Raw genomic sequence first — 12333 nt, 5'->3', positions numbered from 1 at the left:
AGACAAGAGATTTATATGGCAGATAAATAGGGGATGCCCAGGGAAATCCATAGGCCTTGAGAAAATTTGAGCATATTACACCAGTCCTCAGGTCCTTACACTGGCTTCCAGTTACATTTAGGATTGATTTTAAAGTACTTTTACTCGTTTATAAGTCTCTAAATGGCCTAGGACCTAAATACATTGGAGATATGCTCACTGAATATAAACCTAACAGACCACTCAGATTATTAGGATCGAGTCAGTTAGAAATACCAAGGGTTCACACGAAACAAGGGGAGTCTGCTTTTAGCTATTATGCCGCCCGCAGTTGGAACCAGCTTCCAGAAGATATCAGATGTGCTAAAACATTAGCCACTTTTACATCCAGACTCAAAACTCATCTGTTTAGCTGTGCATTTGTTGAATGAGCACTGTGCTACGTCCGAACTGATTGCACTATGTATAATCACTTTCTATTCTTAAATGTTTTACATTCTTTTAAAATCAATTTTTAAATCACTTTGTTTTTATTGTTGATTTTTATTATTTTTAATTTCTTATTATTTTTAATGACTATTTCACTTCCTTTTATGTAAAGCACTTTGAATTACCATTGTGTATGAAATGTGCTATATAAATAAACTTGCCTTGCCTTGCCTTGCCTTGAGAGCAGAACGTAACTGAAAAAAGACAAAATATAATGATGCTGGCAAACAAAATTTAGTTCTTAGTTCTTGAAGTGAGTAGAGTCCCTGGTTATCATATAAGTCACTGCATGTGTTTCTGCCCAGTGTAGACCAAGAGGGCTGGACAAATGGCCAATTTCAACATTAAAAAAAATTAAAGTTGTGCCATAAAGGGTGTGTTGTTACAAAATTTGAAAGGTCCTCCCATCAGACGTTCCACCCTTTTTAGAAAAAAAGTGAAGTCCTTAGATGTAGTATTCTGGATTCTCCAAAGATCGATTACATTAAGTTCAGTAATAAATTTATTCAATATCTTAGAGGATGGGTTAGCTGGAGTATCAGGGTGAGATTTATCCTGATTTACCATGGTCATTTATCCTGACCATGCAGGATTTAAAACAGCATTAAAATCACTACCCATCACTAAAGGACAATCAATCTGCTCAAGTAATATATTGAAATATTTGTGAAAAATGCACTGTCTGCCTTATTCGGACAGTAAATGGAGACCAGTGCTAACCTGTCGTTATGTATTTTACAGCGTATAAAAACAAATCTACCTTCATCATCATTCCCGGTATGTTTAATAATTAAATGTAACTATCGCCTAAGATAAGCACCCCCTTAGTTTTATTACGAGCACAAGAGAAGGCTGCCAGTTTGTAATACTTGTTTTGAAAACGTGCCACATCGCATTGTTTTAAATTAGACTCTTATATCAAGGCACAGGAAATCGATTTACGGCGCAAATATTCTACTATATGGGTACGCTTAATAGGAGAATTTAGGCCATTCACATTCAATGATAAAATATTCAGAGCATGCATTGTGTGCTCGCAATGCCAAGATTCTGTCTAAGTGAAGAGAAACAAAAGCAATGCCATACTGCTAGTGACATGTAAACTGTCACGGACGCTGCCGGAAGGAACACGGAGCCGTGGATAAACGGAGTAGACTTTTATTTCCAACACACAGGGTATAATAACACATGGAACAAGGGATGACATACGAACGTAACTGGTAGACCCGACAAACACAAACTGAACAGACTAGGGCTTAAAAAGACAGGACAATCAAGGAACTAAGGAGACACACCTGGAATCAAATTAAACAATCAAAGGGAGACAGAAACTGGGTCACAGGGAACACATGGGAAGCAAAGACACAACACAACAGTCCAGGGGTGTGACATAAACATCAGTATGTATCCTAGACCTAAATCCACCTAAATGCATAATCCTTTTAAAAGAAAAGCAGAATAAATAAAAGTATTGATATCTGTTGAAGGGCATAGAAAAAAAAAGCAAAAACAAGGAACGACAAACAACTGTGTATAAAAACCAAAGCAGACCGCACATTACCGAGAGTGTAGGTCTGCATAAACAACAGAAACAAATGTTGATGCGTGACCAGTCCACTTCAACACAAGACATTTCCCCAAAAGGCCCACTGAGCCAAAAGCGTAGTGATTGAATCTGCTCTCCATCAGCCCGAAGAATAATAATAATAATAATAAAGAAAAATAAAGAAAATAAATCATTATTATTTACCAGTCAGCAGATGAGCGTACAGGGCAGGGGCAAGATTCCAAAAAGAAATTAATAAGTGTCCATGGCCACCTTGTTATTGTCCTCTTCAGGGCAGTTAGGATCACCACAGACCTCCTCGTTAATTTTCTCTCGTTGAGCTGAGAGGATGGAGACGACACCTTCCCGCTGCTTTGTAGCGCTGCACAATACGTCTTCAGTGACAGTGAAGTAACAAAATCCACCTTTCTGAGGAGAGTCGAACATCATCTGCTCACCTTTGTGCTGTAGTATAATTACCACCGGATAGGTGAGGAAGGGCTAGAGACCAAGTGCTGTCATCTTCTTCAAGACTGAATTAAAGCTCTTTCTCTTGGTAGTTGTGGCTGGACTAAAGTCGGTAAAAAATAGTAGCATGACATTGTCCTGCATATATTTCACCGGATATGCCTGCCGAACACCCTTCAGGATCGCCGATCTGTCATGCCATCTTAGTACACGGAAGATGAGAGTACGCAGCCGATCAGAGTTTTTCCTTCCATCATACACGCGATGGGCCCGGTCAATCTCGATGCCACGGCCTTTCAGGGAAGGGATCCACTTGGAAAGATTAGCTCTGAGGAAGCCAGCAGCATCGGAGCCTTCTGTCCCCTCCGGCAACCCCACCAGTCGTACATTATTTCTCCTGCTCCTATCTTCAATATCCGTCATTTTTTCAGTGAGTTGCTCCAGCTGATTTCTTAAGTTTGTGACTGTCCTCCTATCCTCACGTGCAGCTGCTTGAACGGAATCCGCGATGGCTAGCTTTTCAACTTCTGCTTTTAGCTCTTTTACAGAATCGTTGGTCGTTTGTATATCCAAATGTAGGTCACGGAGTGCTGGGGTCAGTACAGAGTCTATCGCTTCTCTTACAGTCGAAGCCACTACCGAATTGAGAGTACTTTATTGCTCTTTAAGCGCTAGCTTGATACCGTTAGCTATAGCAGTGTCGAGATCCTCTCTGGAGATGGTGGAATCTTTGAATTTTTGCTTTATTGGCGATTGTTCACTCTCTCTTTTCCGGCTGTCCTTGACTGCTGGGGTACTCATAGTGAGCTAAATAAAGAGTGGTTCAAAATTTACTGACAGGATATATACAATTTCTGACAAAGTGAGTAGAGCGAAGGACTATGCGTGCATTGCTGCCGAAGGGTCATGTCATTCCCCTTGATTGAGGTGTCCTGTTGTTGGATGTAAGAATGAACATAGCAGTTGTCTTTTACTCCCGACATCTGAGCTGCTGAAGACGCAGAGGATTACTTTTGTTTTTGAAGGGAATGCACCCCTACCTAAATGTGTTTATGTTTACGCAAATCATTTGTGATCCAGCCTCACCTACAGAAGAAGTGAGTATAAGGTTATTTTATGAATCTTTGCAAATCACCTTTCCTAATAATGTGCTAGCTAGCAAGTTCCATGGCTAAAGTAAAAAGTATCATGAGAACAGCTCGTCACTCCACGGAAGAGAAGGGCGAGGTTAACAGAGTTCATTAGCATTTAAAAAAACATGCATTAAAACGGCTTGCTGTGTGCAGAGCTGTTTTTAACAAGGTAAAAAGGGTGTTGTTTTACACTACCATTGAGAAATTTTAACCAAAGTATGTTATAGACCTTTCATTAAGACCCTAGAGAATCATATCAACTTGTGGAAAATGGGCATCCGATGACCCCTTTAAAACGCTGTTTTAAAACGAAAATGCACTAGTGTGCAGGGCCTAAACAGGGCTTAAAGTTCATTTAAAGTGTTCTAAAGTTCCATGTTCTAAAGTTCCAAAACGTTCTAAAAAGACATGCTCTAAAGTTCCAAAAAGTTGTTGGTAGCCATTGACTTCCAGTTGTATTTTTTTCCCTACTCCCCTACTATCTTCAAAATATTTTCTTTATGTTCCACACTAGAAAGAAACTTGTACAGTTTTGGAACAACTTAAGGGTGAGCGAATAATGACATTTACTTTTTTGTGTGTGTTTTTTTTGGACTATCCCTTTTAACTGCATTAGAAAACAAAATATCTGTAATCTTTTAGTATAGGGACCAATTCTCACTATTAACTAGTTGCTTATTAGCATGCATATTATTAACATACTGGCTGTTTATTAGTACTTATAAAGCACATATTCTATATCCCTAATCTTACCCAATACCTAAACTTAATAACTACCTTACTAACTATTAATAAGCAGCAAATTAGGAGTTCATTGAGGCAAAAGTCATAGTTAATGGTTTGATAATAGTGAGAACTGGACCTTAAAATAAAGTGTGACCAAAATATCAAACCTATGATATGAACGTGACTGCAGAATCTTTCTGAAGAACTGCGTCTTTTTTGCGTTTTTGATTTTAATCAGCTGTTGTTGCAGTGATTTTAATTGTAATGCATTCAGTTAGTTACTACATTTATAGTTCATCACATGAGTCACTAACATTTGACAATACTTTTTGTCTTAATTCCCAACTGTATCTACTGTTACATAGTTTTAAACCTAAATTACTTTTTTGTGAAATGTGCACAGTGCACGTTTTATTCCGAATATTTTCTGAATAGTTTTTACATCTCCATGTGGGGTCAGTGTTGCACTCGAGACGAGAGCAGAGAGAAAATAATTAGGATCAAGTTCATAGCAGAGTAACACATAAGAGTGTAAAGACCCCCAGCCTCTCACACACAAACACACTGAATCTATTGTGTGTCACAATGGTTATATAACCTCTGCCTTTGTATGGGAGGAGGAAAAGTGAACCATGCTGCATGTAAAAAAAATGTTACTTACTTAATCTGACATTATTTTTAAATTTACAGTGTAAATTTTAATTCCATGTAGACTTTGTATATTAGAGTTTTAGTGCTTTTAAGTGATCTGAGTGAGTATAGTGATTTTAAGTGAAATGAGGAAATGTCCTCTTGCCTTCACCTGCACCTGATCTCCAGCTGCTCCCTGACCTCCAGTCCAGGTCTCCTGGCCCAGTGTTGTTAGTATTAACTAAAACTAAAATTAATAAATTGTTTTTATTATGTGAAATCAAACTGAAATAAGATAGAATATAAATACTAGATAATAAATTTAGAAAAATTAAGTTGAAGAACTAAAATTACTAAAATAATATAAAAATAAATAAAATCTAAATACACAAGCATTTAAAAAAAAAAAAAGATAAAAATGACAAAAACAGCACATAACAAAATTATTAAAATTAAATATATAATCATTCAAAATATTAATAAATACTATAAAAGTATATTAGCAATACTAAAACAACACTGTCACTATCCTGTATGGGGTAGGGTAGGGTAAATTCAGATGTAAATGTGTACTTCACCACCACACTACTGCTGTTCCAGAACAAGGCCCCGTCGCAGCAGGAGCGTCTCCTAGTCTCGCTGCATCTCTTTCTCATTGGCGTGAATGCTCTGCTGCCCTGTTTACACACACACACTTAATAACACACACCCACACACACACACCTTCACATTCATCTCGCTTCACCCCTCCACCCTCGAGCACACACAGACGTCCACCCACTCACTAAACCTTGCTAAAGAGAGGGACAGGTCAGGGGAAGAACATCCCCAGACAGCTGCAGAATTGCTAGTTTAGAAGCAGCTGAAGCATCCGCCACTGATGATGGAGAGCTAGGGCTGATAGTGTTTGACCCAAGGAGGTCTGAAATACCTGCAGAAAACTACTATGTGATTCAATGGCAGTTGCTCGTCTGCACATTCATCTCAGGAAGTATGTGAATTAGATACATTTCCATCAAATCATGGGACACAAGTAGATGAGCATTTCATGTAAGAACAACAAAACAGTAAATCATATATCATATATTGTATATAACATACAACATTTTAAATTGCAAAATGTACTATTTGAGTTATTATACCTTTAATCAAAATATAATAACTCATTTCATTTCTACAATGAATATTTTCCCTACTCTCTAACTCCATTCTAGCCCTCAGGATTTTTTCCTTGATTTTTTTTTTTTTTTTTTCTAGAGTACATAAGTGAAATGAGTTGATTATAACTTTGTAATCAGCAAAATCTTCTGGATATTTGATATATTGCACAGCCATTATATGTTAAATGCAATATATGTTTTATATACACTACCATTCAGAAGACTGAGGTCAGTAAGATTAATTTTTTTAATAGTCATCTATGCTCACCAGGGCTGCATTTTTTTTAATCAAAAGTACAGTAAAAGCAGTAAAATATTATTACAATTTAAAGCAACTATTGTGTATTCAAATATATTTTAAAATGTAATTTATTCCTGTGATTAGATAATTAGAAACTTCAGAAGAACAATGATTTAAAAAAAAAATTATACAGTATATTTATATATATATATATATATATATATATATATATTATTGCTGTCAAACGATTAATCGCGATTAATCACATCCAAAATAAAGTTTTTGTTCACACAATATATGTGTGTGTACTGTGTATATTTATTATGTATATATAAATACACACACATGCATGTATATATTTAAGAAAAATGTGTTATGTGCACAAAGTGTCAATATTTTGTGTGGCCACCATTATTTTCCAGCACTGCCTTAACCCTCTTGGGCATGGAGTTCACCAGAGCTTCACAGGTCGCCACTGGAGTCCTCTTCCACTCCTCCATGACGACATCACGGAGCTGGTGGATGTTAGAGACCTTGCGCTCCTCCACCTTCCGTTTGAGGATGCCCCACAGATGGACAATAGGGTTTAGGTCTGGAGACATGCTTGGCCAGTCCATCACCTTTACCCTCAGCTTCTTTAGCAAGGCAGTGGTCGTCTAGGAGGTGTGTTTAGGGTCGTTATCATGTTGGAATACTGCCCTGCGGCCCAGTCTCCGAAGGGAGGGGATCATGCTCTGCTTCAGTATGTCACAGTACATGTTGGCATTCATGGTTCCCTCAATGAACTGTAGCTCCCCAGTGCCGGCAGCACTCATGCAGCCCCAGACCATGACACTCCCACCACCATGCTTGACTGTAGGCAAGACACACTTGTCTTTGTACTCCTCACCTGGTTGCCGCCACACGCTTGACACCATCTGAACCAAATAAGTTTATCTTGGTCTCATCAGACCACAGTACATGGTTCCAGTAATCCATGACCTTAGTCTGCTTGTCTTCAGCAAACTGTTTGTGGGCTTTCTTGTGCATCATCTTTAGAAGAGGCTTCCTTCTGGGACAACAACCATGCAGACCAATTTGATGCAGTGTGCGGCGTATGGTCTGAGCATTGACAGGCTGACCCCCACTCCTTCAACCTCTGCAGCAATGCTGGCAGCACTCATACGTCTATTTCCCAAACACAACCTCTGGATATGACGCTGATCACGTGCACTCAACTTCTTTGGTCGACCATGGTGAGGCCTGTTCTGAGTGGAACCTGTCCTGTTAAACCGCTGTATGGTCTTGGCCACCGTGCTGCAGCTCAGTTGCAGGGTCTTGGCAATCTTCTTATAGCCTACGCCATCTTTATGTAGAGCAAAAATTCTTTTTTACAGATCCTCAGAGATTTCTTTGCCATGAGGTGCCATGTTGAACTTCCAGTGACCAGTATGAGAGAGTGAGAGCGATAACACCAAATTTAACACACCTGCTCCCCATTCACACCTGAGACCTTGTAACACTAACGAGTCACATGACACGGTGAGAGAAAATGGCTAATTGGGCCCAATTTGGACATTTTCACTTAGGGGTGTACTCACTTTTGTGGCCAGCGGTTTAGACATTAATGGCTGTGTGTTGGGTTATTTTGAGGGGACAGCAATTTTACACTGTTATACAAGCTGTACACTCACTACTTTACATTGTAGCAAAGTGTCATTTCTTTAGTGTTGTCACGTGAAAAGATATAATAAAATATTTACAAAAATGTGAGGGGTGTACTCACTTCTGTGAGATACTGTACATAATAAATATACACAGCACACACACATATATTATGTAAACAAAAACCTTTATTTTGGATGTGATAAATCGTGAATAATCGTTTGACAGCACATATATATATATATATATATATATATATACACTGTATATGTACATATTGTTATGGGGCTGACGAGACATGCGGATCCATCTGCAGACTTTTATTGAGCAGAGACGAGGTCATAACAGGCAGGGTCAAACAATGGCAAACATGTGTTACATGGGCGAGACAAAGAGTAAACAAAGACAAGCGTGGGTCGACGATCGGCGAACAGTATCCAAAGGGGCGAGACAGGAGAGGTAATCCAAAACGTCAGCGATAGTCCAGGCAGGGGGAAACAGTCCGAACTAAGGCAGGGCTAGGCGAGGCAAGGCAAGACTAGGAAAACTAACGGGGCTCTGTAGGGCAGCGATAATGCATACAATACTCGGCAGTGACGGAAGGAAAGTCCAGGGTAGAAATAGAGTGTGTGATTAGTGAGAGCTGTGTGTGCAATCAGTGCAATTGTAATATGTGACAGCTGTGTGATCTGTGTAATGGATGATGGTGAGTGAGTGACCTCTGGTGGTGAGTGAATGGAAGTACAGACCAGATTCGCGACAGAGCCTTCCAGACGCTCCACACAGTCTATAATCCAGGAGGGAGGTGGAGCGGAGGCGGAACAGGGGGAGGGATGGAGGGCCAGGTCCCTGTGGAAGAGGAGTGACCGGGGACCAAGGCAGAGCCGGCAGAGCAGGAAGCCAGGGCAGAGTGGACGGGACTGGAGCCCACCAGGGCGAAGCAGACGGGACTGAAGCCCACCAGGGCCAGACAGCAGACCACCACAGCGGAGCAGACGGAACAGGTGGAGCAGAAGACCACCAGGGCGGAGCAGACGGGACTGGAGCCCACAAGGGCCAGACAGCAGACCACCACAGCAGCGCAGCTAGAGCCGGAGCCCACCAGGGCGGAGCAGAAGACCACCAGAGGTGGAGCAGAAGACCACCAGAGCGGAGCAGACGGGACTGGAGCCCACAAGGGCCAGACAGCAGACCACCACAGTGGCGCAGCTAGAGCCAGAGCCCACCAGGGCGGAGCAGAAGACCACCAGAGCCAGATAGTGGACCACCACAGCGGAGCAGACGGAACAGGTGGAGCAGAAGACCACCAGAGCGGAGCAGACGGACCCGCAGACCACCACGGTGGAGCAGATAGAGCAGGAGCCCACCACGACGGATCAGGAACCCACAGCAGAGCCTGGGACCTAGGGAGAACGGAGACATAAAAAGGAGAGAGGAACGAGGGAGGGAACACAGAAAGTTCATTGACGGCCTCCATAGCCGTGACAGGACAGAACGAGAGTTCATTGACGGCTACCGCTGACACCTCTGGAGGTTCTGTAGCAGCTGCCGCCACCTCTGGAGGTTCTACAGCAGTAACCTCAGGACACAGGGAGAGTTTAGTAATGGTCTCTTCGACCGCAACACAACAGGTTGAGAGTACATTACTGGGCGCCACCACCATACAAGGGGCCGACGCGAGCCCCACCGCTTCTGGAGGTTCTGCAGCATGGACCGCCACCTCTGGAGAAGCTACAGCGGGTGCCACCACCTCGGGCAGTTCTGCGGTGGTGTACGCAGCCCAAATGCAACACAAAGCGATTCCCATCCGGGGAAGTGCCTCAGACAGGGGAATATGCATAAGAACAGGAGGGTTAGAGTGAGTTGGTTTGGGGATACCAGCCGTGCATGCAGACACCAGCGGTACATCCCTCAAACTAGACATCAAACTGGGATAGTGGAAGACTGACCTTGATGATCTGGGTGTGTCAGCCCGGACGTGACGTGACTCTGGACGGTCAGCGGAGACGTGACGTGACTCTGGACGGACAGCTGTGATGTGCTGTGACTCTGGACGGACAGCTGTGACGTGCTGTGACTCTGGGAGGTCAGCGTAGACGTGAAGTGACTCTGGATGATCAGCTGAGACGGGGCAAGATTCTGTGAGATCAGTTGAGACGTGACTCGGTTGATGACGACCAATTGTGACTTGATTTGACTCTCTGACATTAACTATGACTTGACTTAGCTCATGAAAATCAGTTTTGACTTGACTTGATTCGTGACGATCAACGGTGATTTTACTTAGCTTGTGAAGATCAGCTTTGACTTGGCTTGCTTGTGAAGATCAGCTGTGACTTGGCTTGATTCGTGACGATCAATGGTGACTTGACTTAGCACATGAAGATCAGCTGTGTCTTGGCTTAATTCGTGAAAATCAGCTTTGACTTGACTTGATTTGTGACGATCAACGGTGACTTGACTTAGCTTGTGAAGATCAGTTTTGGCTTGTCTTGACTCGTGAAGATCAGCTTTGATTTGGTTTGGCTCATTAAGATCAACTGTGACTTGACTGGGCTCTTTAACATCCACTGTGACTTGACTGGGCTCTTTAACATCAACCGTGACTTGACTGGGCTCTTTAACATTAACTGTGACTTGATCTGACTCATAACTGGTAGCAAGGACATGAGGGGGTGCTGTTGTGACCGCCATTTTGTGAGCGTGCTTTTGCGCGGTTGAGATCACACAATTGAGTGCAGTGTCGCGTTCCTCCGCGACACCCACAGTGAACGCTGAACCAATAGTAAGTAGAGCATAATCCATAAAGTCACTTAGAGACCAAAGGGGACCTTCAAGGGTTAATACTGATTTGAGCGGCTGGTTAATGCCATCACAAAATAAATCAATGAGCACACAGTCTGGCAGATCAGAAAAATATGCAAGCTCCAAGTACTCCTGTATATAATCCTCCAACAATCGCAAGCCCTGCTCGAGGGTTAATAACAGTCTCGCAGTATCCATACCTGGCCAATATCCGCATGAAAAGCCGCTGGATCCTTGTGCGGCCGAGTATTCTGTTATGGGGCTGACGAGACGTGAGACGTGCGGAATGCGGATCCATCTGCAGACTTTTATTGAGCAGAGACGTGGTCATAACAGGCAGGGTCAAACAATGGCAAACAGGTATAACATGGGCGAGACAAAGAGTAAACAAAGACAAGCGTGGGTTGACGATCGGCGAACAGTATCCAAAGGGGCGAGACAGGAGAGGTAATCCAAAACGTCAGCGATAGTTCAGGCAGAGGGAAACAATCCGAACAAAGGCAGGGCTAGGCGAGGCAAGGCAAGACTAGGAAAACTAACAGGGCTCTGTAGGGCAGCGATAATGCATACAATACTCGGCAGTGACGGAAGGAAAGTCCAGGGTAGAAATAGAGTGTGTGATTAGTGAGAGCTGTGTGTGCAATCAGTGCAATTTTAATATGTGACAGCTGTGTGATCTGTGTGATGGATGATGGTGAGTGAGTGACCTCTGGTGGTGAGTGAATGGAAGTACAGACCAGATTCGTGACACATATATAGTTTATTTTATTTCAGTATAAACACTAATTCTTCTAAATTTCTTATCTAATATTTATATTCTATTTTATTTATGTAAAGCGCTTTGAGTGCCTAGAAAAGTGCTATATAAATGTAAGGAATTATTATTATTATTATTTCAGTTTTATTTCAAATAAGAAAAACTATTTATTAATTTTACTTAATAACAACAACATAATATATATATATATATATTGTAGTATTATAATGTCTTTTAATCAATTTAATGCATCCTTGCTGAATAAAAGTATTAATTAAAAAAAATAAAAAATCTCACTGGCCTCAAACTTTGGAATGGTAGTGGAAATTTATATAACCCTGTATTATCAGGTTTGATCATTTTACATCAAATATACAAAGCAAAGTTTATTAACTGTTAATGTCTTTGTGTGTTTTAGTCTTCTCTTTACCAAAGTGAAGCTGGAGGAGGTTTTGTTCGGACCCGCTGCAGCGTTACAGACCTGTGCAGAAATGCTGCAGCTGTGGCAGAGTCACTATGATTTGACCCGCCTCAGGTAACATGCTGCATGTAACGTGTGTGAGTGAGTCAGTGTTGTATGCTGTGGTTTCATGCATTCTGCTCTCTATTCCAGTGAGGAGGATGACACTAGCAGCATACCTCCAGATCCCGGACCGCTGAGCAAGAAACCCAGCGGCCTCCATCTCACGCTCCCAGACTTCCAGGAGACAGAGACCGGTGTGTATCACGAGTGTGTGTATGTGTGATTGTGTGCG

At 41.9% G+C, this 12333-nt stretch overlaps 1 protein-coding gene across 1 annotated transcript in view; it reads left to right on the top strand.

The window, feature by feature from the left end:
- The window catches only part of ttc7a (tetratricopeptide repeat domain 7A), a 54629-nt gene that overhangs the window by 28496 nt on the left and 13800 nt on the right, over nucleotides 1-12333 (top strand). The window contains exons 17-18 of the mRNA XM_058796868.1: nucleotides 11997-12113; nucleotides 12192-12295. Coding sequence (XP_058652851.1) covers nucleotides 11997-12113; nucleotides 12192-12295 — 221 coding nt within the window. The remainder of the gene's footprint in view (nucleotides 1-11996; nucleotides 12114-12191; nucleotides 12296-12333) is intronic.

This window comes from Onychostoma macrolepis, chromosome 13 (genome assembly GCF_012432095.1).
Source record: "Onychostoma macrolepis isolate SWU-2019 chromosome 13, ASM1243209v1, whole genome shotgun sequence".
NCBI classification, from domain to species: Eukaryota; Metazoa; Chordata; class Actinopteri; order Cypriniformes; family Cyprinidae; genus Onychostoma; species Onychostoma macrolepis.
This window is presented reverse-complemented; position numbering and strand designations above follow the sequence as displayed.